General features: G+C 37.0%; 2 protein-coding genes across 4 annotated transcripts in view; both read right to left on the reverse strand.

Annotated features, from left to right (window-relative positions):
- Positions 1-1442: 1442 nt before the first annotated feature.
- ankrd46b (ankyrin repeat domain 46b) lies at positions 1443-16478 on the reverse strand. 3 transcript variants are annotated; one of them, XR_013815624.1, is made up of 6 exons: positions 16365-16466; positions 12178-12520; positions 8642-8800; positions 8262-8554; positions 8129-8187; positions 1443-2005 (listed from the first exon to the last, which is right to left on the reverse strand). XR_013815624.1 is itself a non-coding variant. In XM_079805418.1 (4 exons), the coding sequence occupies exons 2-4, from the start codon at positions 12486-12488 to the stop codon at positions 8338-8340; spliced, it is 687 nt and encodes a 228-aa protein (XP_079661544.1). In that variant the 5' UTR covers positions 12489-12520; positions 16365-16478; the 3' UTR covers positions 5250-8337. The 3 variants fall into 3 exon arrangements, 1 of the variants encoding a protein (XP_079661544.1); XR_013815625.1 differs by lacking the exon at positions 1443-2005 and having other exon boundaries at positions 6985-8187; positions 16365-16467; XM_079805418.1 differs by lacking the exon at positions 1443-2005 and having other exon boundaries at positions 5250-8554; positions 16365-16478.
- Positions 16479-16989: 511 nt separating this feature from the next.
- Positions 16990-24320, reverse strand: part of col4a6 (collagen, type IV, alpha 6) — a 106651-nt gene continuing 99320 nt past the window's right edge. Inside the window, exons 42-47 of the mRNA XM_079803588.1 lie at positions 24040-24138; positions 23791-23940; positions 23553-23669; positions 22335-22526; positions 21841-22127; positions 16990-18656 (exon numbers count right to left, since the gene is read on the reverse strand). Of these exons, the coding sequence (XP_079659714.1) occupies positions 18396-18656; positions 21841-22127; positions 22335-22526; positions 23553-23669; positions 23791-23940; positions 24040-24138 (1106 nt within the window). The 3' untranslated portion in view covers positions 16990-18395. The remainder of the gene's footprint in view (positions 18657-21840; positions 22128-22334; positions 22527-23552; positions 23670-23790; positions 23941-24039; positions 24139-24320) is intronic.

Genomic DNA, 24320 nt, shown 5'->3' on the forward strand with positions numbered 1-24320 from the left:
CCTTCTGTATTCAACCCTCTCGCAGTTCAAAACGCTTACGCTACATCATACGTCCTTTTTCGTAAAGTGTTAAATATGGACATTTTTCTGACACAAACGCATCGCCTGAAAAGGCCTTTATTAACCCCCTGCAGCCGTGTGGATTACTTTTATAATGGATGATGCACTTTTTTTGTGCTTCAAATTTTGGGCCATTAGAAAGCTTGGATTAGCCAGGACATTTTTTATATAACTCCGATTGTATTCGTCTGAAAGAAAAAAAGTCATATACTGCTAGGATGGCTTGAGGGTGAGTAAATCATGGGGTAATTTTCATTTTACAACAGAAAACAGAATATTTATGTTTACAAGACAAAAAACACGTACATGATACACGTAACAAAACAGCACTGGCCCATATGGGTCAGTTCTGTCAACAAAAGTTCAAAGGTCACATGAGGAAGATAGACGTACATCTATCGGAAAGATAGTGGTTTAAACAGGAACTTAAATGCTAATGTCATCCTTTGTCTTACAGGCCAGATAACGCAATACAAAGCAGAGAAATGATGAAATGAGAGCTCAAAGTGTATTGTAATCAGCTGCTTTCACACATGCTGTTCCTGAACTGATCACTGTTTTCATGCCATCAGGCTTTGACCAAGTAGCAAAAATAGATGGCTGCAGACAGCATGTGATGAGGAGCACTTGGCGCTTACTAAACCTCCTCACTGCTGCTGTAAATTCATTACAACGTTCCTTCCACTACAGTTCAGGTGTTCATGATGTCCATGAATAGAACAACATAGATGGGATATGAGACCATAAAACACCCTACTTCTGCTTGAATTGTTCCTTCACCTCCTGTTTACGGAGGAATGCATGTCCGTTTTGTTAGCAGCCCGTGTACTTTCTCAAGCCCTTCCTGAACACTCAACTTTCATTGTTTATTACATTTTTGGCAATTAAAAGCTGACCTCACTGTATCTGGTTTCACGGACTCTACAACAAATACAAAAGAAGCGCTGCATAATATCATTGCGCCACTTCACCCATGGTACGGCAGCAAAGTTCCATGATTACTACGCAGGAGTGAGAGTATAGTTCCTAACCATATCGGTCTAGAAAATCACAACTTTTCATTTTTCTTCAGTCTTAGTACACGATGTAACTATACACATCACAACATGTAAATAGGAAAATGTTGGTGTTATTTTGTCAGTTATTGAGCGGTAGGCTAGCTGGAGCCGTTTACCTCCAGTCTTTGTGCTAAGCTAGGCTAGCGGTGGGTGCGTCAGACAGAGTTATAGCATGCACGGAGATGAGAATGGTATGTATGGACTTATCTAACTCTGGGGGATACAGTGAATAAGATAGTCCCAAAAAGTCGGCGTGTTTCTTTAAGGGTTAATATATAAACTAACGTTCAAAAGTTTGAGGTCAGCAAGATTTTTTTGTTTTTAGAAAGTAATAGTTTTATTCAGCATGAATGCATGAAATTCATCAAAGAATCCTGGGGAAAAAAAGTATCAGTTTCCGCAAATACATTAAGCAGCTCAACAGTTCTCAACATTGATAATGATACAAAAAAAATTTCATGAGCAGAAAATCAGCATATTAGAATGATTTCTGAAGGATCATGTGACACCGAAGACTGGAGTAATGATGCTGAAAATACAGCTTTGCCATCACAGGAATAAATTACATTTTACAATATATTTAAATATGAAAAGGTTATTTTAATCCATAATAATTCACAATATTACTGTTTTAACGACTATACTGACACCAAATGTTTGATTAGTAGTGTACATGTACATGTAAAACAAAGAATCGGCAGTGATCTATTGCTATGGTCAAGTGTGTCTTCCCTCAGTCTGAAAGGTTGCAAATTGGCTAATGTCAACTACAATCAATACAAAGAGTGACTAGTGACATATCTAGCTGATACTGTTGTCATCCTGCAGGCTATGATGGCCATTGAATGGATGTGAACATGCTTTCCATATGCCATCTGTCACTTGATCTGAAATCAATGAAACAAGGAATTTAGCAATAGAACCCGAGACAGCCTTTTCCATTACTAATTTACAGAACAATCACAGTAAAGCACTCAGCTTTTACAGAGCAAATACTACAAATGAGAACGTACTCATACATTAAAGCACTTTACTGCTTCCAGATGGCCATTATTCATCAGGCAGAACATACAAATACATTTAATGCGGATAGCAACCATGTTTCTCAAACACACTGGATTTCTATGTTTTATGGGGACATGATTTTTATACTTTTCAAACTATTCTATCCCCTACCTCTAAACCTACCCATCACAGAAAACGTTCTGCATTTTTATATTTTCAAAAAACATAATTTAGTCTGATTTATAAGCGGTTATGCTCAACAACAACAACAACAACAACAACAAAATCCCAGCAAGGATTTTGGATATTGCCAGCTTTGTGGGGACATTTTGTACCCATTATGTAGGGCTTACCAGGATGACACACACTCACACTTGTCTTTTATTTCTCTCATAGTGAGGATCATCCATTGACTTCTATTGCTTTTATACAGGGTGAATATTTTCTATAATGTAAACCTAATTCTACCTCTTTTTTTGTTGCATTTTCATTAAGACAGTATTAGGTTAGAAAATCCCCAAAAGGAGGAACAGAAAATGACCTTCAGCTCATTATATTTAATGTTTAATTAACAGTCCGTTATGGGCTATTAAATGTAATGGGAAAAAATGTACAGTCCTCTAGCACTACTGTAAATGTATTTGGTTGTTGCTGCATTGGTTGAAGGTTACACTAGTGTTATATTTGGTTTTACATTGAATTGCCTGAGGAGAACTGAAGCTGAGATGGCTGTGGCATGTGACAGCAAAACAGAATTCGTCTAATATGAGGAAGTGTAATTTTAAGTGGAAGTGTATTGTTTGTTATGGCAAGCTACAAAATATTTTGTTAGGAAGAATCATTTGAAAAACCTACACAGAAAACACCTTCGGGGTTCTGCCTGTGACGGAGACGCTATTGTTTTGGCTTATGTCTTTATGTAAGCTCCTTATCAGTTTTTAATCCTACAGTATATCCCTCTCACCATCCCTTTCTCCTTCCATATATTTGTGTTGTTTGTAGGCCAGCACAGAAATAGATTACTGGTCTTCTAAGAGTTTTTTTTGTTGGTTGCTGTGGTTTCTTTCCCCGAGTTGTACCACCACTGCAGAAATCCCAGCATCTTTTTAAATGGTTACAACCACCCTCCACCATCTCCCCCTCCTGAGACCAATCTATATAAGATCAAAACCCCCAAAACATCCGGATGAGTCACTCAACATCAATACACTCTTTTCATCAAAATGACATGAAGGGAGAGAGGAAGGAGAAAGAGTGTCTGGATATGACCATGTGTTATAGACTTAGAATAGCTACAATGAGTGTATGTGTTACCACAATTAAATGTTCAGAAAAGTGTAAATACAGATACAAAAGAATGTGAATGTATAAATCTGTTCTTTTCACCTGTTCAGGTCTGGTGTGTGCACCAGGGGGCGGTGTGGTGCAATTACGCAAATGCAATAGAGCTGTTCAGTTTGTGTCCCTAAAGCCCAATAAATTAACATTTGAGTGATGGCTTCCCGCAGGACTCTCAATTTTATTTTTAGAATAGTGTGTTACAATTAAGTAGAACAATAAGTTCTGTGTAACATTATTTGAAGTGACTTTCCAGCCTTGTTATATAAAACATACGTTAGCACTTTATTGTACAGTCCTGTTCCTCATGTACATACTGTGTACTTATTATAGTTATTGCAATAACTGGGTAATAACTAGGTACTAACCCTGAACCTACCCCTAAACCTAACCTTGACCCATGTAGTTACCTTATATTACCCAGTCCTTTCTTAGGTAAGTACACTAAGTTCACATACTGTAAAATAATGTGCAACCAAACAAACTCTAATTACATTTAATACTGAATGAGGTTTTACAGACAAACGGTAAAAAATATTATGAAAATATGGAAAATGCCATCAAATTAGCTGTTAATGCTGTACCCTTAAGTTTACAAACACAACCATAAAAATAAACAGCCTAAAACCGGAGGTAAAATGTTTTCCACAACTTCAAGAAAATACTTTATAGTAATAATCTATTTTTAGTGACATTTCTTCTATCTTCAATCATATGCACGGAATCGTTACATTATATTTTCTTCATGTGTCTCAACATTTATGTCAAAACGTCATAATAAATGTTCATGTTGGGTAACAGTTTATTTCGATAGTTGACTTTAGACATTAACTTTGCAACTTCATGTCAACTAGCAGTCATTAAAGTATTAGTAGACTGTCTGCTTATAAATAAATGCTTTAATAAATGCTCACACTTTATACTGATCGTCCCTCAACTGACATTCTACTGACTTTAAGTACTACTTTGAAAGTAGGGGAGAGCGGGGCACAACCTAACGCTTTTTGAGTCTCAGTTTGTGTAAATCTAAAAAGTATTTATTTTTTTCCCACATTAATTTCCCACATGTCTAGTACAATTATGTGGTTTTGTTTCATTAATACAGTGTATACTTTTTTTCTTGATTTACCCCGAAAGAATGAAAGTGAAATGTGACAACATGCCCCATAGGTGGGGTACACTATAACATGTGAGGGGCACAATGTAACATGACCAAATGACAGCTTAAAATGTTACCTAATCTATTCAAAAAAATATCCAAGACAAACTATAATATTTTGTCAATAAAATACAATTATTAACTTTTTAAAATAAAATGGCATTTTTTTAATCATTAAAAATATACACATTTTTGAGTTTGACAACAAACACGTCGCTAAATACAGCTGTACAGCATAAAAATATAATAATAAATAATAATTTCTGAACATTGACTCCCAGTCATTATTCACCCTTTTCTCATGGTTTCTCAAAATAATTCATAAAAGCAGGGCTCGACATTAACGCTTGTCCGCTTGTCCGGGACAAGTGGATTTTTTGAAGGGGCAAGTGAAAAAGAATTTTACTTGCCCGACGGACAAGTAGCCTGAGTAAAACGTCAAAACAAAAAATAACTAAGGAATCACCAAAGTGCAATAATGATTCTGCATTCAGTGTAAGTGGAGATCGATAGTGGATTATAATAGAACTGACGTTAATAAGGTTGTGCTTTTGAGGCTCCTGCAGCCTCTCGAGGAGAAAATCGAAAACAAATTAGCGCCGCTCATACAAAGAAACTCAGTTAACATACATGGTTAAAATTGTATAGTTTTTATATTTATAACATATAAGCAACATCACACTAACAAGTGTTGTTTTACTGAATACCATCATGACACTGATTTCATATGACAGTTCCATAAACAATTAATTAACATTAAGTCACTTACATTTTAGATGCAATATTGACTGTTTTTGTTCTATTTCAGCAGCGAAAATAGTTCCAAACAAATATCACAGCAGAACCGTAACGCACAGCAACAACGTGTTACTGAATGATTCAGTGTTTTAATGAATCAATGACCTATTCGTAAACGACCGCCTAATTCTTGAATGAATCAGCCGGTTCACTGAATCGACTCAATGACTCACTTATTAAGACGGTCACCTGCTGCCACCTACTGGTGGTTTAGTTTCATCTTTCCAACATTTCTTATTTGTATATTAAAAAATATTTAAAATAATCTCATAACATTATTTAATGCAGTTGTAATTTTTCAGTGTAAATGATTTAATTTGATTGGTAACAGCCTATAGTGTCTTATTCTAATTTAATTTATAGATTAAATTTAAGAATATAAAAGGAAAACTGAAGCATAGTCTATATTTAATAAGATTATCGAAAAATTATAAAAAGGTAAACATATCACAAATATGCATATTTAAATATGTCAAAGCTGATTGAACACTGGTGAGAATATTGCTTCAGAATAGATTATATTTACAAAAAAAATCCGGACAAGCACATTTTTTACTCGGACAAGTGAATGACAGATTGTTGTCCGAAGGACAAGCGTGGGAACAGGCTTAATGTCGAGCCCTGATAAAAGTATAGAATATAATGGCATATTTCTAATAGGGGCTCATTGTAACACAGTTACAACCGCACCCCATCTGCGCAAATAGGATTTAAACCGCGGCTCGTGTATTCTGCTGGTTAGATCAGCATTAAAGAACTATCTCAACTGTTAAATAACAGATATACGATTAAAATAATATCAGATTTGTCTTATTTTAAATAAACCCAAAAAACAGAGATGGAAAAATAAACTTAAGAAATGTACTTTTGCCCTGGTTAAATAAATGTTCAGTAATATCTTCCAAAGATTTTTTTAATTTTGGTGCAATTTTTACACTAAATAATGTTGGTATGGCAACTAGTAAATACACTAAGTTTCGTCATCCTGGCATATGTGAAAAGTTTTAAACCATGTGTGTTACAACTAACCCCGTGTTAGGTTGTCTCCCCTATGAACTTATTCTACTAACCCTAACTTAACAGTCTACGAATACTCTAATGAGAGTTAGTTGACATGTAGTTCCAAAGTTACTTATAGTCAATAGAATGTCCAAAGTGGACTTATGAAATAACACGTGTGGTTGCACATATTTATTTGTACAATAGAAAAAGTTGAAATGTTAAGCGACGCTGTTCGGACAAATTTGCTTAACTCCCAATAACAATTTATAAAACCGATTCTTCTGATTATGATTGGCTAAGACACGTCCTATAAACACACACCTGTGAGCTACTTAAATCAGTGTTACTGAGCTAAATGTTGCTGAAGAACCACATGTTTGGTGGAAGAATTATTACATTTATGTTGCTGTGTGTGGTTTACAGTGATTTCAGAACACCTGTAACTGTTATCATCACATTGCATAATTCATTTTAGGCCATATTTAGCTTCATATTATTAACACTGACATTTATTCTGGTGCAAAATGTTTCTCAGAACAACACAATCAAAGTGCGAAAGCATATGATGAAGAAAAATGTATTTCTGTTTATTTGAACAAACAGAAAGACCTTTTCAGGGTTTCTGCAGGTTGAATGAAGGTAAATTTAAGACCTTTTCCAAGACCTTTTTAAGAGCAAGTAAAGAAAATGTAAGGAATGTATTGAAAGGAACTCAGTACGTCAATATGTTCTCCAAATGTAAATGTCTAGGGAGAAAAACAATGAGTTGTATTAGCAACACTTCAAACTTTCAACATCCATTACTTTAGAATTAATTTGACTAAAAAGCCTGAATATGCACATAACTTTTAATGTACTTTCTGATCAGACTCTACAAAAGTGATGTTCTTCCTCAGTATTTTTGACTTGTTTTCCAGTGCAGTTGTCAATTAGAATCTTAAATCAAGATGCATTTAATGAATTGAGTTAATAATTCAAACAAGAACAAATCAACTTAATGCAAAGGGAAGTTCTCATAACTCATTAACAGATATTTGCATAAACTCACTTCATTTTGTTCAATTTTTCAAGACTTAATTTGATACATTTACTTGAGATGCAAATGTAAAAGATGTTTCGATATTAGTATCGGAAAACATAACTATAACTAGACTTTCTGCTGATTTAAGACCTTTTTAGGGCTTTAATTTAAGGGTGGATTAAGACTTTTTAAGACCCGCAGAAACCCTGCCTTTTTAACATACAGGATAATTTGTACACAAACAGAACAGAATGTTAACTGTCCTTTGACAAACAGTCATCTGTGCACAAAACGGAAATTCCTGATGGCCATTTATTGGTTTATGTAACATTTTACAGACAATTACCTTAAAACAATATTCTATGTAACAATGTTAAACGAAATATTAATCATAGATATGTAAATAAGCATATGTAGTGCCTTGTCTATTGTTATACTTCCACAATAAAGACTTCATTTACAGACAAAAATAAAGGTGATAGAAAAGGAAAATAAGCAAAACATCATGCCTGATCTAACACTACAACAGTAATCTAATGTTGTTTACATCACCATTGAGATATTACGTGTATTAAGTGTATATGTCTACTGTCAACTGGCCCTATTCATGGGGAAATGGGTTTACATCACTTGGGGTGAATTTGAGCAACTTTGAACATTTTCCCCCATTAATATCTGAACCTTTACCTTTCAGTCTTCCTTCATAGCGCAGCCATCATCATGTGGACGCCTCCACTCGACCTCACCTGTGAGAATGACAAGATCGTTTCTAATCTTCACATTAGACCTAATCTTGTACTATGAGGAACCTTCAGTGTACCTTCAGAGTCCACTCAAACCTCCCTTTACTTCAAAGCTTGACTGCTCTGGTCCCGAGATATAACACAATCTGGCCCTCAGTGGACCAACTCCAGCTGACTCGCAGAAAAGGGCAGTACGCCACTAACATAGTAAGCAATGCCCAGAGAAAGAAGGGCGATGACCACCAGCAGCAGCAGGACCCTCCAGAAGCCCAAGTCCTCCACAAACTCCTGCCAGGTGGAGCGAAAGCTGGACAGCACACCCTCGCTGTTCTGTAGGTTTGGATTGAGCAGCGAATGGCTCTCCATCGCACTAGGAACAAGAGCGTTGAGTTAGTGATCAATTAAAACATGTCACTAAAAGATGTTCCTAAAAGGTGGCATCTGGGGCGAATCTAACCTTTCGCTCTCAGCCATCTGCATGGCTTCTAGTTTGGAGTGGGCTCCTCTGTTGAAGCCCTTGACCTCTTGTTCTTCCAGTCCTTCTAACAGCCGAATGGCATCTTTATTTACCCCTCTCCTCTTAGCCAGCACCAGCGGGGTCGACCCGTTGTGGTTACTGTTCAAATATAAAAGCACAATCGAGTCAGATTAAAAACTTACCATTGTAACCATAGTATTCTGCCAAGTTATTACATCATTACAAGCACTACTACTACTACTACTACTACTACAGTAAAATAATAATAAATGAATATGATATCTCAGTGTTAAACATTTTATTTCTATTTTATGAAATATGTGACTAACTTTCATAAAAACATTGGTGGAATCTACGCAAGCATGCCGCACACTTCCTGATAAGTGAAGCCAAAGCGTCTCGATCGCCCCCAGGTGGTTGGTCCCAGTATAGGTCATAAACCCCGCCCTCACCATGAAATGTAATGGGACGTGGGACAAACGAAACAATCAAATGACACTTAAAATATGTGTCATTTTAGGCAGTTTTTATCATTCAAGTGTTCGTTTTTAAATAAGTTTGGTTTTAGTTAGTTATTTGATGCGATAAAAACGGGGGTGTGACATCACGGTTAACAGCTGAGATTGACATTATGAGATCGATCGTTTGCTTGGCCTGGGGCCTATACCATGAAGCCGGTTTAGCTGGCTAGCCAGATATGTTTAAGCTTAGTTTGTGCCAATCCTGGGTTTTAGGTACCATTAAAGTGGTTTGGCTTTTAGCAGTGTTCATCTCCATAGTAACTTACTCTCCACGGCTAACCTGCTCCAGGGCAGGTTATGTTCTAGATAAGAGATCTCAAACTGAATTTGGACCAATCAGCTGTGAGCAAAGTGACACGCCTCTGATGCAATAAAGTCACTCCCTCTGTTTCTATCCAAATTAAAGGTCACTATAGCAAATGGTTTTTAAAAACTAACGCGTCTGGCTTTTAACAATGCTTATTTATAATAATAATACTTTTGAATGATTTAGATATCATTTATGTAATTATACCCTTATATATTTTAGTTAATCAATCATTTATAGGCACTTAGTTAAAATTTATATTAATAGCCTATATAAAGGTCATACAAATAAGCTTTAAAATCAATAAATAAAGCTATAAAAATGACTACATGTGATCTTTAATGTTCAATTCTCTCTATATATCAACGAAACTAACTTCATTACTTTTACTTGCATATATATTTCATATATATTTCTTATATATATATTTCTTTAAAGGTCCCATGGCATGAAATTTTCATTTTATGAGGTATTTCAACATTAATATGAGTTCCCCTAGCCTGAATATTGTCCCCAAGTGGATAGAAATGTTGATCGGTGTAAACCCGAGTTCTGGCTGTCTTTCTCTGCCTTTGAGAAAATGACAGGCCAGACGAGCCAATCCTGAAGTCTCCTGGTTTGACGTCCAAGCAGGAACGGTTTCCTCCCTTTCCTCCGCCCAGAGAATCTGGCACGCCCATGCAAACGCTTGAGAGATCATGGGTTGTGAACGAGTGAATGCTGGCAGTTTCTCAGTGTTTGGATGTACAAATGAAAACAGAAGTCTTTTTTCAGTTCCTTCTGATCTGTGATCAGTGATTTCTTATGTGTAGCTAATTATTTATTATTCGTGAACACAATGCGGCTTCTCTCTCTCCCGACAGAACGGTGTTTTCGTGTTTCTATCTTGTGAGTCAGTGTTTTTGTACGTCCTCGTCGCGTCTATCTGTTCTTAAATGTGCATACAGTCGGGAGTTTCTGCTAAAACATCGGCAGAGCCACATCTTTAGAGATAAACCTCACGCACGCCGAAGCTCGGCCTTCAACATCCCCGACCCCCAGTACTGCATCTGGCCCACAGCGGAGGCGCCAAACGCGGCGTGAGATTAAGCAGAAGGGGGGTAAGCGTGAGGGTATCTGGGCTAGGCTAGCCAGCTTTCCCCACAATAAACTGGATTACATTCGATTACTGCTGTTGTGTCTGTGTTTGCGCTGTGTAAGTTACTCAATGCGCGTCACTGACGCTTTTCATATGATTGGAACATATCTAGAAATAATGCTTTAATCAAACTTACTAACTCGTTCATCTCGCTGTAATGGTACATTGCATGTGTTACAAAGTTGGTAGAATAATGATGAAGACGGACTCGGTGTGACTGGGACTCGTGTTTATTCAGAACTCTCAGATACAAACACAATAAACTCGCGCTGACAGACAGCGCTCTCACAACTCAGTAGTTACTATAAATAACTTTGTTAGCAATCGCTCCGTCTCCGTGATGTCCGGTTCGCGAACGAATCATTCGTTTGAATTGGTTCTTTTTAGTGAACCGAACCAGTTCACCAAATCGGACTGAATCGTTCTAAACGGTTCGCGTCTCGAGTCAGCGCTGATCCATAATTTACTAAAGTTACTAACTTTCTGACATGAGTGACAGTCCCTCCGACTAGAAATAAACTAATAACCTGAAGTATATTCTAGTAACTACAACAGTTCACCCTGAACTGAGACGTGCTGAGAGAACTGATGAGAAGTGAACTCTCTGGCAGCAGCTCGTGCGTCGTAGACCTCGTTAAACCACGCCCCCTCCGCTCATTTCAAATGCAAAGATGTCAGCCAATCACAACAGTGGGCGTTTTTACTGAAGTCTCACAGCAGACACGCCTCTTGAAACAGGGCAGTCAGCCACAGGGCATACAGCAGTATAGACAAAATGCCTTTTATTTCTAAATTATGACATTTTATTATGTAAAAATCATACTAACAATATAAGTACACCTCAGGAAACACTATAAAATAATAGAAAAATGCCATGCCATGGGACCTTTAAGTTATCCTCTTTCATAGACAGCTCTTTTCTTCCTGTCTATTTGTTTAAATTCTTAATATTTTTCAATCATGTAATATTCTGCAGAAGAGAGAAATGAATCTCAGTTTCACTGATCCACAGCATGTGATTGGCTGTTCACTACTGATGTCACAGCTAAACTCCTAAACTCAGGATCAAAGCCTGAGTTGACAGAGAAAGCTGATGATCAGCATCATGGGACCAACAAAGCCTGAATAGATTGGTTTGGTTTTGTCAACTCAAAACTAATCCTGTAACCCTGAGTCTGCTAAACTACTATCATGGTACAGGCCCCTGGTGTCTATAAAAGCTTTTCTTTGACTAACAAGGAAGTTTTCCGCTCTGAAACTTACAGGATATTCTTATATTACCATGACCTTTTATATATCAAAGGCTCAAGGGAAATTTCTCAATCCATCACCCCTTTAAGTAATCATGTAATCAACAAAAAAGTAACTGTAGTTTGATTATGAGTATTTTAAGTATTTAATTTTTGGAATCTGATTACTAGCTACAGTTTTAGCCCCGTCGTTGTACCCTACATAACAAACACAATAGTAGTCCCAAACACTTACCAACAATCATCTAGTTACCTAAATAAATAAATAAATAAATAAATAAACTATTGTCACATCTCACCAAATATCAATTTTGAGACCATTGGACACCAGGAACTGAATCGTGTCCACATGTCCACACAGGTGCAGTGCAGTGTTGCCCTGATAGTCGGTGGCCAGCAGGTCTGCGCCGAACTTGTGCAGGAAGCGGCAGATGTCCACATTACCTCGTGCCGCTGCCAGATGAAGACCCGTGCGACCCCTGTGATCACGGATATTGGGGTCGCAGCCGGTCTCCAGCAGACGCCTAGCGAAACTCAAGTCCCCATCAATACAAGCCTGCAGTAACGGTACACTAGTCTGCGACGAGTCATTGATGAAGACATATGACATGTCCGAGTCGGTCTCTGAAAATTCCAGCGTAACTGGAAAAAAAAACAATGATGTGGATCTCATGAAACTATATTTTGCACTGTGACATTAGTTAAATGACAACTAACCACACCACACCTCTGTACTACACTAATGTCCCACTTAATAGGTGTCTTTACTGTGTACTTGTGGACTATGTTATTGTGTTTCATGTTGTAATACAAAACACCTCAATTACTGCAATTGAGATGGGACACGGGTGGATAGGCAGAGGTTTGGTGATATGGCTAAGTTTAAGGGTGGGTTAAGGGGTAAGGGAAGGGTAAACATTGCAATGATATAACAACAGAAATTAATTACAGCTTACATACAGGTATTTTTTAAATACAAGAACAACATAAAACATGTACGTACACAATAAGTGAATTGTAACAAATGATTCTTTAAAATCTTAGTACATCGTGGTTAAAGGCACAATATGTAAGATTTTTAGATTACAATATCCAAACACCACTAGAAACAATGTTATTTATTTTGTTGACTTGTGTACTTACATTAACCCAAATGTTTTCAAGAATGTTTTAAATCCAGAGAAATAAGCAATTTTAACCAGGACACGGACCACGTCCGTGCATCGCATATCAATGACATTGTACTAGCAAATAACCCTCGATTTTTTATTTTATTTTGAAGTAACCATGGAAACACCAAAGATGCTTTAATATATTATCTGTTTTATTAGACAGGTGAGCAACTGTTTGGATCCATTCATTGACAGAAAACTAATCATTGTTCCAGTATATAGATCAACACAGTTACACCGTGCCCTAACTACACGCGACGTGATAGGATTCCAGCGACAAGCAACATGTCTGTCCACACCAGACACGACGTGACTGCGAGATGCAACAAATCAATTAAAAACCACAGCCAATCAGAACAGCGTGTGGGCGGGCTCTCGCGGCTAGTGTACAGAACCAGAGATTAATCTTGACGGCACTCGCAAGGAAATGGATAAGTACATAATCAAATTCACAAATAGTACACCATTTAAACATTACTAAAAATACATACTGAGTTACTAAACAAACAATCTTTGTCATAGAATATACTTGACATATACTCTTTTTCAATTGGTTTAATTTCAAGATCTGAGGTGAATTATCCTTCAGTCCCTCCAGAAAAACGCGATTATGCGATCGCGTGATTTAACGCATAATCAGCCAAAGTCCGCATATTCATGCGGGGGCCGCATTTTTTCAAATACGCCGCACTTTCGCCGCATAAATTGCCTATTTCCGCGTGCAAAATATGCGGGGCTATCATGATTTCATAATCCCCGCATTTTCGTTGCAAAAAAAGTCATATATATTAGCAGAAAGTTGAAAAATTTTCGTTTACTTCACACAAGAGCCGCCATTTCCGCCTATTGCCATGGGAACGTTTTGAAGTGACGTGATTACCCGACGCGAACGTCATCGAAAAGCTTCAAACCCCGTGGAGAAACCATAGATACCGGTGAAACCATGATGAAGCACAAACTCCCATTGGCCAACAAAAATAACAGCAAAAGAGCAAAGCAGTTTCCCTGTGTGCTGACTGATTTCAAAACACAGCTTTGAAGCGTTATGAATCAATGAGTCGATTCAGCAGTTTGAAGCGTTATGAATCAATGAGTTGATTCAGCGGTTTGAAGCGTTATGAATCAATGAGTCGATTCAGCGGGTTGGATCGCCAAAGTCACGTATTTCAGCAGTTTGACATGCGATCCGAATCATGAATCGACTCGATGATTCATAGCATCATGATGCTGTGTTTTGAAATCAGTCATCACTATATAAGTCATTATTTAGTTTTTTTTGCACACAATAACTATTATCGTCGCTTCATAAAGTTATTGTAGAACCACTGTAATGAGATGGACTTTGTAACAACGTCTTTAGTAGGCTACCTTTTATGGGTCTTGAGAGTGTACATTGTGCCAATGGAGGCCTTTCTGAGCCATCGGAATTCAACTAAAATATCTTAATTTGTGTCCAACAACATAAAGGGAAGTCATTAATGACAGAATTTTCATTTTTAGGTGAACTAACCCTTTAAGAGATTGCACTTTGTGCATTGGAAGCACTCAAATGTCTGTTTTGTATAGCGACATCTGTAAAACAGGAAGTTATTTATAAATTTTTTCAGAAGTTGTAGCATATTCCTTTTGTAAAGCTACAGAACTTGATTGACTAAATGTTTTGTAAATTTGAGATGAGAACTTAAATATTCCAGCACTTTCTGTGATGTAGTGCTTTTTTTCTCTTTCTCATCAAACCGCAGTTTTTGCAAGTTCCCGCAATTTTATCGCATAAAATTGCATAAATATCCCGCATTTTTCATCGCATTTTTTAAGAAAACGTGCCGCATAATCAAGGATTTTTGCCCGCAACAATCACAAAAAAAAGCCGCATTTTTCTGGAAGGACTGATCCTTTGTTGCTTTTAGTACGACTAACAAAGCTGGGAGCACTAAATGATATTCAAAGTCACATTACACGCTTTTAACATTAAATAAAGGACATAAACATTACCTGAGATTATCATTGCCATGTTTTGCGTTGTTGTTCCAATAGAAACCGTTTCTAAAATAGAATCATCACGTGTCGCCGTCGCGACTGGTTAGGACAAAAACTCTAATTAACATGGAAAAGATACCTTTTATCGTGTGTCGCGGCGCCTGTAGTTAGGACACGGTGTTAGTCTTATTGTTTAAATCTCATTTTCTTGATTTACCGCGAGTACCATGCCTAATATAGATCTAGCTTACCGCAGTGTGCAACAAGTGTCTTAGTAGCCTCCGAGTGAACGCAGAGTAGCATTATAACATAACTTTCAACACACTCACATGTATCTAATATGATAAAACAGCGTGGCGTTACCACACATACGCATGATCGGAAGAAGCGGAAGCGGCGACTGGGGCATTAGAAAAGCTCTGCAAAATCAAGGCGTCATCAAGCCACGCCTTTGTTTTGAATAAGCGACCTCTAGTGGCGTAAAATTACATATTGTGGCTTTAAAGACAATATAAAATGGGTCCCGCAGTACTATATTAGAGTAAATCTAATTGTAAAAATCTCACTGAGAAAAATATAAATAGGGGAAGTAACCTTGATAAGACCATGTAATTATACATTTAAATAATAAAAGTAATTAAAAAAAATTATATTAAAATTAATAAATGAAATGCATCCTTATATTATTTATTTTCTCTGTATTTATTCAGCAATATTCTGTGTTTGTAATTAGGGAAAGTGACTCTATTAAGCCCACCAGTCTGTCTAAAATGACACATATCAATGGTCTTCAATATACAGTAGGCTCAATTTTTTTTAAATTAAAAAATGCCTTACTTTTCCATTTTGCATATGAGGTGAAAATATGACCTAACGTTAAGTCCTAAATGATGAGGGTGATGATGGTGCTGGTCGCACCTCATGATGGATTATATTCCACTGCAATCATTCAACATAGAGGCTTTTTAACTGTGGCAATTTAAACACTCTTTAACAAATCATCTGATCATGAGCTGCAGTGCAGGAGGAGGAGGATTCTGCATTAGCCAGCACACACTGCTCGATGATGCGGACTAATGTAAAACCATCCATCTCATCACAACTGTGAGATTTATTCCTCTAAAGTCACAACAGATACGGAAGCTGGTTTGCACTAGAAGATGCCTCTGTCAAGTGTGATGTAACGTTTGTGAACATGTCATTACTGTAAACAGCTGTATAATACTGCTTACAAGCGTGGATAAGAGCACAACTAACATCTGAGAGACGAAAAACAGATTCAACGAAGAGACATATCAGCGAACTTATGATACACACTCTTATGGATTTATATGTACCTGTTTTGTGCAGCAGTATCAAAGGAGAAATTTCTTGTGTTTGCTGAAGTGACGTCCCGTCCCTTATGTCTGTCTGTGTTGTTTATGAGTTACTAGTACAGCTGCTGCAGTGGAGACGCCTCACACACAGCGCCCCCTAATGCTGCGGGGCGCCACTGCCGCGCTGTCGGGTCCATTTTATAATGTAGGTTCGTTCTTGATTCATTGAAGGAATTTAAATACTCAAATTGAATGAATTTTCATTACATTTCGAAAAGCTTAGTTTGTATCATTTCATTATCACTACTAAAAACATGTAGGCTACTGATATAACCCTGATATAGTACTGTCGGTGTCTCTTTCTCAATGGATTGGTTCTGTAAGAGTGGACTGGTTTTATTTAGGAAGTGCACGTGTATGTGGTTATGGACCACTTCTGGTAACCTGAAAGTTGCTGGTTTGATCCCTGTAAGAAGCATCAAAGCACATAACTTGATGTAACTCCAAAAGGCATTTTCCTGTGTTATGTCCACGGTACCGTTCTAAGGCAACATCACAAGAAAGTTGTGGAAATGTCACCACTCACCAGTCATGTCACAATAAACATTACATTTTGTACACAAGCAACTTCATATAACACAACATTTAGACGTTTGAATACTTTTATTTGACAGGTTTCATACATGTACTCACTGTGAGCATTCAGACCAAACATTTACATCACTATATGAAATACTGGGAGGACTAAATTAAATGAATTCCTTAAACAAATTTTTTTTACTGCAGGTTCTGAAATTATACATCTCTTTTTAAGTCTCACAGTAGTAAAAATATTAAGCAAATTGCCCACTTGCGATGGCCAATCTTCACAAATGTACATGATTGTATTATTTCGGAAAACCAAAAAAACATAAATGTGGAATTATTGTTAAATCTTTCCCTACGGTTAAATATACAATGAATTTAATGCATATCTTTCAATCAAGAGGATGAAATGAATAAACCATAATCTACCACTTACAGACACATCATGAAATGTAACACGAATAGAAGGAAAGGTATACTCAGGGCTACCAATGAGAGACTGAAAGGCTAAGTGGTCATAGTGGTTATGTTTCAACCAATCTCTCTGAGAGACTGGGTAACTCAAAATTAGTCTATTTATCACCTCCAATGCACACAGTAAATTAGACATTTTAAAAAGTAAAAATGACATTGTGAGTATAAAACATATACACATTTTTGGTGTGAATTACAGAGGATGAAAACCTATACCTTAAAAGACCAAGATATGATGTGTAAGGTATTAATCATCCTCATCATTTATGTTTGAGGAATGTCTGAATGTTCTTATCGATAGAAGAACATGATTTTCACTCATTGAACACATTAGGTGAACTAGATGAGTTTAGACCAGCTGCATGCGATCTTGTGAAAGAACATATTAACTTCAGTGCAATTCATATAGGATATTTAAGGGGTTAGACTAATCCTTTCAAGTGACAACCATGAGGCACAATCTTACTTATTCATGTAGATTGCAAAGTGCTGGTTTGTCAGTTATTGCCGAATGGTAAACAAGAAGATCTGGTTAACATTATTGTCAAGAAAGCACCGATATAGGCTACTGAAGCCAAAACATATTATATATACAATGCAGTAGAACCGGTTAATGAAAAGACTGCATCGTTTTCATCGTTGCATGGCTTCATCTGAAAAATAAAGGTGTATTATTCCGTGCCATCCACTGGGAGTCTGGGATGCACTCTCTGAGGTAGCCGTGAATATGCCTAAGAACTTGAGGAAAAAGCTTGAACACAAAAACAGAACATCATATTTTCAGCATAGCACCACTGTTGATAATAAACAGATAGAGAGTAAAAATCTCTTTCTCCACGTCTTTTCATTCCAACCCCGATAATCTCCAAATTCACCAAGGGCTCACCTTAGCCCTTCACTGTTAAGTTCACGTTTGTTTCTTTTACCTTCCACTACTCATCTCATCTTCTTCCATTGGTTTAGTTAAAGTCTCCTGCTGTGCACCTACACAAGCTACAAGATCTTCATGCAGACTTGACAGCGACTGATGCGTGACCGGTACTGATCTCCCTTCAGCGTCTCCTGGGCAGGACCCTGGACGAACTGTTCGTCCTGCTCTACCGTGGTCAACCAGAAACTGTACTTGTTGGCAAAGTAGTGGCATGTGCCGCGGGCACCGTTGCACTCGATGAAGGGAGTGGCGCGGAAATCCTCAAGACAAGAACCGGGAGACACCAATGACTGACCACCTCCTTCTGCACCTGCGGCTGTGTGCTGAAGGACAGACACAAAAATTAGAAAGCTGTATGAAGGCATTGTAAAAAAAAAACGTCATTCATTGCATCTTTGAGGCGTAGCGGTATTAACATTAAAGGCATAGTTCACCCAAAAATGCATACAAAGCAGGTAAAGCAACCATTGACTACCATAGTATTTTTTCCCCCTACTATGGTAGTCAATGGTTGCTCTATCTGCTTGGTAACAAACTTTCTTCCAAATATCTTCTTTTGTGTTCAGCAGAACAAAGAAACTCATACATGTTTGGAACAACTTGAGGGTGAGTAAATGACAGATTTTTCATTTTTGACTGAACTATCCCTTTAAGTGACATGACATCTGATGCACTGAAGCCAATTGCACATTTCACTATGCGTATTGGCACATCCGGTCTTCACTGGCATGTGCCAGTGGATAGTGGCATGTGTCACTGACGTTCTCTCGACATGCCGAGTCGCGGAACATGTCGTTGTGTGTCGTGACACCTCCAGTAGTGACTGACAGATTAATCGAGGACATTTACTGACATAATTGTGACACAAAATCCTAAATAAATAGCATAATTTGGTGATATTTTAAATATCAATTAAACGCATTAAAGTCAGTAATATTTTTTCAAACGTGTTATTTGTCACGTCTGAATTTGATTGGCATGTGCCACTGAATGCTTTGTAATAAGTCACAAACTGCCCATCTGACCCAACTGACCGAAACGTTAGTTGAATTTTTAAAATGCACTGAGCACTTTTTTGCGCTTGTATAAATAAAGAATATTGCTAGTAGCTCGGTATGTAATCCTTTTCAGATACGTAGCCTAAAAAATGATTTTTAATAATTGATTTTTTTACTCTCTTTGGATGAACTTGTTTTGAAATATTAAAGCCACAGATGAGAGCTGGCCAGTACACACTTATACTGACACCTACTGGCGTGTGTCTGTGCAGCATCACACAAAAATAAACGCAACTGTTAATGCGTTATTCGTAGTGACACATGATAGATTTATTTTGTGTCTTTCCTAGAATGGGCAGTTTGTGACGTATTACAAAACATTCAGTGGGACATGCCAGTCAAATACAGACGTGACAAATAACACGTTTGAAAAAATATTACTGACTTTAATGCGTTTAATCGATATTTAAAATATCACCAAATTATGCTATTTATTTAGGATTTTGTGTCACAATAATCATACGGAGTCTGAATGATTATTTAATTTTATTTAAGTCTCTTATGCTCACCAAGGCTGCATTTATTTAATAAAATATAAAGTAAAAACAGTAATATTATGAAATATTATTAAAATTTAAAAACTGTTGAATATATTTTAAAATGTCATTAATTCCTGTGATGCAAAGCTGATTTTTTCAGCATCATTACTCCAGTCTTCAGTGTCACATGATCCTTCAGAAATCATTATAATATGATAATTTGCTGCTCAATAAACATTTCTTATTATCAATGTTGAAAACAGTTGTGCTAGTTAATAATTTTGTGGAATTTTCAGTATTCTTTGATGAATTAAAAGTTCAAAAGAACAGCATTTATTTGAAATAGAAATCTTTTATAACATTAGGGGCCCTATTTTAACACTCTGAGCGCATGGCGCAGGTGCGCTTAGGGCGTGTCTGAATCCACTTTTGCTAGTTTATCGACGGAAAAAATGGTTGGTGTGCCAGGCACATGGTCTAAAAGGGTTGCCCCTATTCTCTTAATGAGTCCTGGGTGTGTTTTGGGCGTAACGTGCAATAAACCAATCAGAGTTTATTCCCTTTGCCCATTCCCTTTAAAAGTCAGTTGTGTTTGCACCATGGCGGATTCACTATTTATATGGCGGAATATAGACACCCTCAACCTGACCATTAAGGTTAAATACATGTGTGTATTGCCACGATTAGTCAAATAATAAGCCAATTTAATTCGTCATCACTACAAATAGATCATTCTGATTCATGCAATAACTAGCCATTATGGCATTTTTATCTTTAAGTACACAATAATAATCTTTTACATAGTAATCCTTTTATTTTTAACATTTGGCATGTTTGTGCACCCTGTGTGTGTAACAAGAAGAGTTTACGGGCGTTGTGCACCCGGATATACGCACCCTTCAAATAACCCAAAAATAAATACTGTGCTATTGACTTTAGACTTTAGTTGGTCAATGGCACAGTCATTTTCAGTTGCCTCAAAATAGCAACACTTATTATTTTACAGCTGCTTATTCAAAACAATAATAAAGGTGTAAACTGATGACACTGTGAATGAGCGTGGAATCATGGGAGTTGTCATCTTCACCTCCGCAGCTGATGGAAAGGAATCTGACGGCTCTCAGGCAGAAATCATATTCATGGATGAGCTAATGTATTAATGTTTTATTAACGTTACTGTGGTATGAAACAGTAGTAAGCTAGATCAATATTCAAATATCATGATAATAAAAGCATGGATGACTTGTGTTGCTAAATGGCATGCAATTCATTAATAATATATATTGTATGGTTGGAAAATGCTGTATTAATGTTACTAAAAAAAGAGTTTGTTATGTTAGCCACTTGACAAAAGAGCACTGTCTCTGAGAAATTAAGAAAACAAGAGATTCAAACAATAAGCCTAAACACATTGAGCTAGTATATAACAATGATTAGCTTGATAAAGTATTCCAAACAGTTCTAATAAAACATATAATATATTAAAGCTTCTTTGGTTTTTCTATGGTTTCTACAGAAGTAAACCGGGAATCGAGGGTAACACTGATATGACGTCATTGACACAGGCCGTTACACTGGTTAAAATTGCTTATTTCACTGGACTTAAAAATTGTTGGAAACATTGTTATAATGCTTATTTGGGCAGACGATCACTGGCTATCACAACTGGCTATCACAAATTTATGAACATTTAAAAATAAAGTATTCATTTATTTACAGTAAATAGCTTATATGAATACATTGTTTCATGTATTAACTGTCAACACTTCTTTTATTTTGTTGACTGTAAAGTGTTTAAACGTTGCCCAATATGCTGTCTAGCGTGAGTGGAGAAAAAGAAGAAAAAAGTGTTTAAATATTATATTACAGACACACATGAGTGCATGTGTAGTGTACTACAATGTAAGTTCTGTTTATTTGAATCTGCAGTGTGACTGTGCATGTGGGCTCAGGTATAACTGAATTTTTACCATAAGGAAGGAGTAACCAATCCACAGACTTCTCCAGCCCTGAGGGCAGGTCGGTATGCTGAGATCTTGGCTATGGACAGCGATTGCTTGAGATGGAGCCTCACACACAGAGCAGCGGCTAATGTACTGAGATATCTGCTGATTTGCCACAGGCATCATGGGAATGGGTGCAGTGGTGGACAGCCAATAGGATTTGTCATTCCGGCTAGCGTAGTGGCAGATTTCATTGACTGTGCAGTACAGGAAGGGGATGGTGCTGAAACGTGGCAGACATGAGCCGGGCAATCCTGTGAAGAAGAGAACATTTCAATTCAATCTTCCCCAGCATCAGGCAAATCCACTCATCAGTTCATACATGTAAAATGGCCAAGTGCATAAAAAACTGATCTACAACAATATTATTCCAAATCCATCTATTCCAAATCAGAATGTTTAAAATATATGAATATTTTAAACAATTGACAGCCCTTATAATGACACCCCTAGTGTCTCACCCAGGTCCTGGTTGTGTGCTTTCTCCTGCCCCTCCACATACAGCAAACTGTATCCCTCCCATAGCTTGGCCATGCCTTGAGGACACATGGGCATCTGGCTTGACTGACTGTGTTTTACCAAAGTATAACCAATACCATTACTGCGCCTCGGTGGAGCAGGAAGACCTGGCAACCCTGGCTTGCCACTGAGTCCTGTAGGGTGAGAGAATTTGAAAGACAATTACAGAAGGGAGGAGAAGAAATGGGTGAAAGCTGTAGTGACCTTACACACTTGAAAATATTCTGCTGTTAATGAAATTTCTACCTTAAAAATATGCAGTTAATGAGATGTTTACCTGAACTGACCACTAAATCTACTTTTATTGGTCTATGATTGAGCCATATGAATAAAATAAATGAATTTAGATGTTACCACATAAAGAACATTTTAAGTTACTTGACAAAATGTATTTTTCAGAGCAGAGTAAACAGTCAAAAGTAATACACTGGATCAGTGGTTCTCATCTGGTTTTGCTCCAGGATCCAAAATTTACACTTGCATCAAGTGAAGACCCAACACAAGGCCAAAATTGTCTATTGCACAAAAATGTTTATTGCTAAGAAATATATACATAAATACATTACACTACCATTCAAAGGTTTATTAAATATTTTTAATATTTTTGAAATAAGTCTCTTATGTTCACCAAGGCTGCATTTATTTGATCAAAAATACTGTAAAAACAAATACTATAAAATATTGTTACAATTTAAAATCTATTTAATATATTCTAAAACGCAAGTTATTCCTGTGATAGCAAAGCTGAATTTTCGGCATCATTACTCCACTCTCCAGTCACATGATCTTTCAGAAATCATTCTAATATGATGATTTGCTGCTCAATAAACATTTCTTATTATAATATTATATATAAATTAATAGAAATCTCAAAAGAACAGCATTTATTTGAAATTGAACACTTTTGTAACATTATAAATGTCTTTACTGTCACTTTTAATCAATTTAATGCATCCTTGCAGAATAAAATATTAATTTCTTAATAAAGTTTAATTGGACACACAACCTTTTTATCTGGTTAGTTATATTTTATTATTTTAATTTTGACCGCTTTGTTATTTTCCCTTTTGTCCATGATAAAAAAAAAACAGACCTGTGAACCACCAGACTGTTCCAAAATGTATATAAAAATGTAAAAGGTAAAAGGAAAATCTTTGTACCTTGGCTTCCTGTGGGTCCTTGGATTCCTGTGGGTCCAGGATCACCAAAAGTTCCTGGAGATCCATCTGGACCAACTGGACCAAGTCTACCCACTGGTCCTCTGAGCCCTTTTGGACCTAAATACAGTTCAGAGGAATTGAAATTGTAGTTAAAACGTTAAAACATTGATCAGACTTTCAGTTGAAATGTTCTTACTTTTTTCTTATCTTATGTGAAGACAGAAAAAAAGTCACTCACCTGGGACTCCTGGACTGCCTGGCAGGCCTGGTATTCCTGCCTGACCAACAAACCCATCAAGACCTGGTGAGCCCGGATCCCCAAATTGCACCCTGTCGCTTATATTACGTGGATACACAAAACCTGGAACTCCCTTAGGACCAGGAAGACCTGAGAGGACGATATGCAAATGTTTTTAAGAATGCTTATTATTTACATTATTACTGTTAAGTTTTTTAAGATATATAAAATGCACTCTAAACTACTGACCCTTTTGTCCTTGGGGTCCATTATTGCCGAAACGTCCTGGTTCTCCAGGGAACCCTGGTGGTCCCTGTACACCACTAAAGCCAGGTTCACCTCTTTGCCCTTGTAAATCCAGATAAAAAAAGAGAGCACAAAAATGAATGAATTCCCAAAGCCGGCCTGTTGCATAAGTGACACAGGAGGTGACAAATGACAATGGTGACAAACGCGTTTGTTCAAACGAGTTTTTGTTCAGAGCAATCCTCTCGTTATAACAAACAAAGTGTGTGTATATATGTATATAT

Source organism: Gobio gobio (assembly GCF_949357685.1).
Source record: "Gobio gobio genome assembly, chromosome: 2".
NCBI classification, from domain to species: Eukaryota; Metazoa; Chordata; class Actinopteri; order Cypriniformes; family Gobionidae; genus Gobio; species Gobio gobio.

Excerpts from the sequence above, each read along its gene's own strand:
- ankrd46b (XM_079805418.1), bottom strand. The coding sequence starts at position 12,488 with ATGTCATATGTCTTCATCAATGACTCGTCGCAGACTAGTGTACCGTTA. Across the intron at positions 8,801-12,177 it reads GGTCTCAAAATTGATATTTG|TAACCACAACGGGTCGACCC; the intron begins GTGAGATGTGAC and ends ATATTTGAACAG. Across the intron at positions 8,555-8,641 it reads CAGATGGCTGAGAGCGAAAG|TGCGATGGAGAGCCATTCGC; the intron begins GTTAGATTCGCC and ends TCTTGTTCCTAG.